This window comes from Sminthopsis crassicaudata, chromosome 6, assembly GCF_048593235.1.
Source record: "Sminthopsis crassicaudata isolate SCR6 chromosome 6, ASM4859323v1, whole genome shotgun sequence".
Classification (NCBI taxonomy): Eukaryota; Metazoa; Chordata; class Mammalia; order Dasyuromorphia; family Dasyuridae; genus Sminthopsis; species Sminthopsis crassicaudata.
The window spans coordinates 244,324,988-244,327,136 of NC_133622.1; the positions used below are offsets into that span (position 1 = coordinate 244,324,988).

Genomic DNA, 2,149 nt, shown 5'->3' on the forward strand with positions numbered 1-2,149 from the left:
TCACAGGTTCTCAGAGGCTGCCTTCTTGCTCATGGCTTTTTTCAGAGCATCTTTGACATCCTTGTTTCTTAATGTATAAATGACAGGATTGAGGAGGGGAGTGACAAAGGTATAGACCAAGGCAATATGCCTATCTTCATCTGCAGGAGTGTTTGATGGGGGTCGAAAGTAGACCAAACTGCCACAGCCATATTGTAGCAGGACCACAGTGAGATGGGAAGAGCAGGTGGAGAAGGCTCGCTGGCGCCCCTCAGCTGAAGGAATGTTCAAAATGGCGATGGTAATGAAGACATAGGAAATGCAGATGAGCAGGAAGGGGGTGGTCAGTACAAGGATGCCCATCACATAAAGAACAGCTTGTGGCACACGAGTGTCAGCACAAGCTAGCTGCAGGACAGGTGGTACATCACAGAAGAAATGGTTGATCTCCAAAAAGCGTCAACAGAAGGGCAGGGTGAAGACCAATGATGTGAGTGGCAGTGAAAGAAAAAGAGCCAGACCCAGGCAACCAGCCACCATTTGGGTACACAGCTGTGGGGTCATGATGAGAGTGTATTGTAGGGGATGGCAGATGGCCACATAGCGGTCATATGCCATGACAGCCAATAGGAAACAGTCAGTGCTACCTAGGGTGGCGAAAAAGAACATTTGAGTTGCACAACCACCCAATGGGATGGGTTTCCTTTCCCCCATAATGTTGGAGAGCATCAGTGGTACCAAAGTAGTGGTATAACAGATCTCCAGGAAGGACAGGTTGGACAGGAAGAAGTACATGGGGGTTTGCAGGGAGATGTTTGTGTACACAGCCCAGATAATGGCAGCATTCCCACAGAGAATCATTACATAGAGAAAAAGGAAGAAGCAGAAGAGCAGGACCTGAATCTTGGGGGAAGAAGTGAACACCCTGAATACAAATTCAGTGGGACCAGATTGGTTGAGATGAATAATAGCAGAAGAAGACATGTCACCTATCAAAGAAAAATAGAAAGTCAAACTCCATTACAGCATTTACCTGATAATGCCATTAACACTCAATGTTTTTTTTTTTTTTTTTTTTCCTAGAGTCATAGATAGATGGATAGAATTTTGGACTTTCAGTATTTATTAAAGATCCTTTGACAGAAATTATTTTATGTTTTTGGTCCTCAATTCCATCTGTTCAAGAAGGGTGTAAACTTTTATGACTTCTGTTGTACCACTTTTCTCTTACAGTCTCATAATGTATATTTTCAATGTAAAATTCTCTGTGTTAAGGCTCCCACCATTGTATTTGAAATGGTAAGTTGTCTTGACAAGGCAGTTGATTAGCTTTGTTGGGTTAACAGTGAGTGGTTCTAACTTTTAACAATAAAGATCATGAGCTCTTATCTTGAGGGATCTTCCCAATATTACTTAACTGCTGAATATAATTTGCTTTTAAAGAGGTTATATGCACTGAGATGTTTTAGAAAAGATAGAGATTAGAAGAAAAAAGCCACTTTGGAAACCAAGAAGTACATGCTATCTTTCATATAATGAGGTCTTTGAAGGGCCTAAAGTAGATTTAAAAGTAGTTGTTACAAAACACTCCCCCTTAATCAAGCATTTATCCTTATCCACTCTCATTTGAACATATGGAGATATGTACGAGAAAAATCTCTAGGAATAATTGACTCCAACTTCATCGTCAAAGGGAATAAGGAAATCAAGCAAAGAATGTAATTCATGAGGTGATACTTTCTGGGCTTGGATGTCCTTTTCTTTACTGACATAACCACCAAGCTTACTTCTGAGAGTGACATTGTTTAATGAATTTTACACAAACTCCCTAGATCAGTTGGGTCAGCATTTTGTAGGATGAGATCTATTGGCTGTTGGATCTCTATTATGGTGTAATGTATCAAGTTGGCCAATTACTATGGCTTCCAGCTATAGTAGTCCTTTAGGACACTTGACATGGTTCTTCTGATCCTTTCAATTTCATGAGTTTATCACTGGATTCATCTTATCTCCAAATTAACTGTCACCTAAGATGAGGAAAAAATAAATTATAAAAATGGCACCATGAACTCAAAGACACATGGCAGTTGGGAAAAGATATGGCAGCATGGCCCTATTCCTATACTTGTCACTGAAATACTAAGAGTGAGAGAGAGAGAGAGAGAGAGAG

At 40.5% G+C, this 2,149-nt stretch overlaps 1 protein-coding gene across 1 annotated transcript; it reads right to left on the reverse strand.

Moving 5' to 3' along the window:
• Positions 1 to 963, reverse strand: LOC141547839 (olfactory receptor 10Q1-like). Its single transcript, XM_074276458.1, is given in 1 exon segment — positions 1 to 963. A coding segment is annotated over 1 exon segment (963 nt).
• Positions 964 to 2,149: the final 1,186 nt, after the last annotated feature.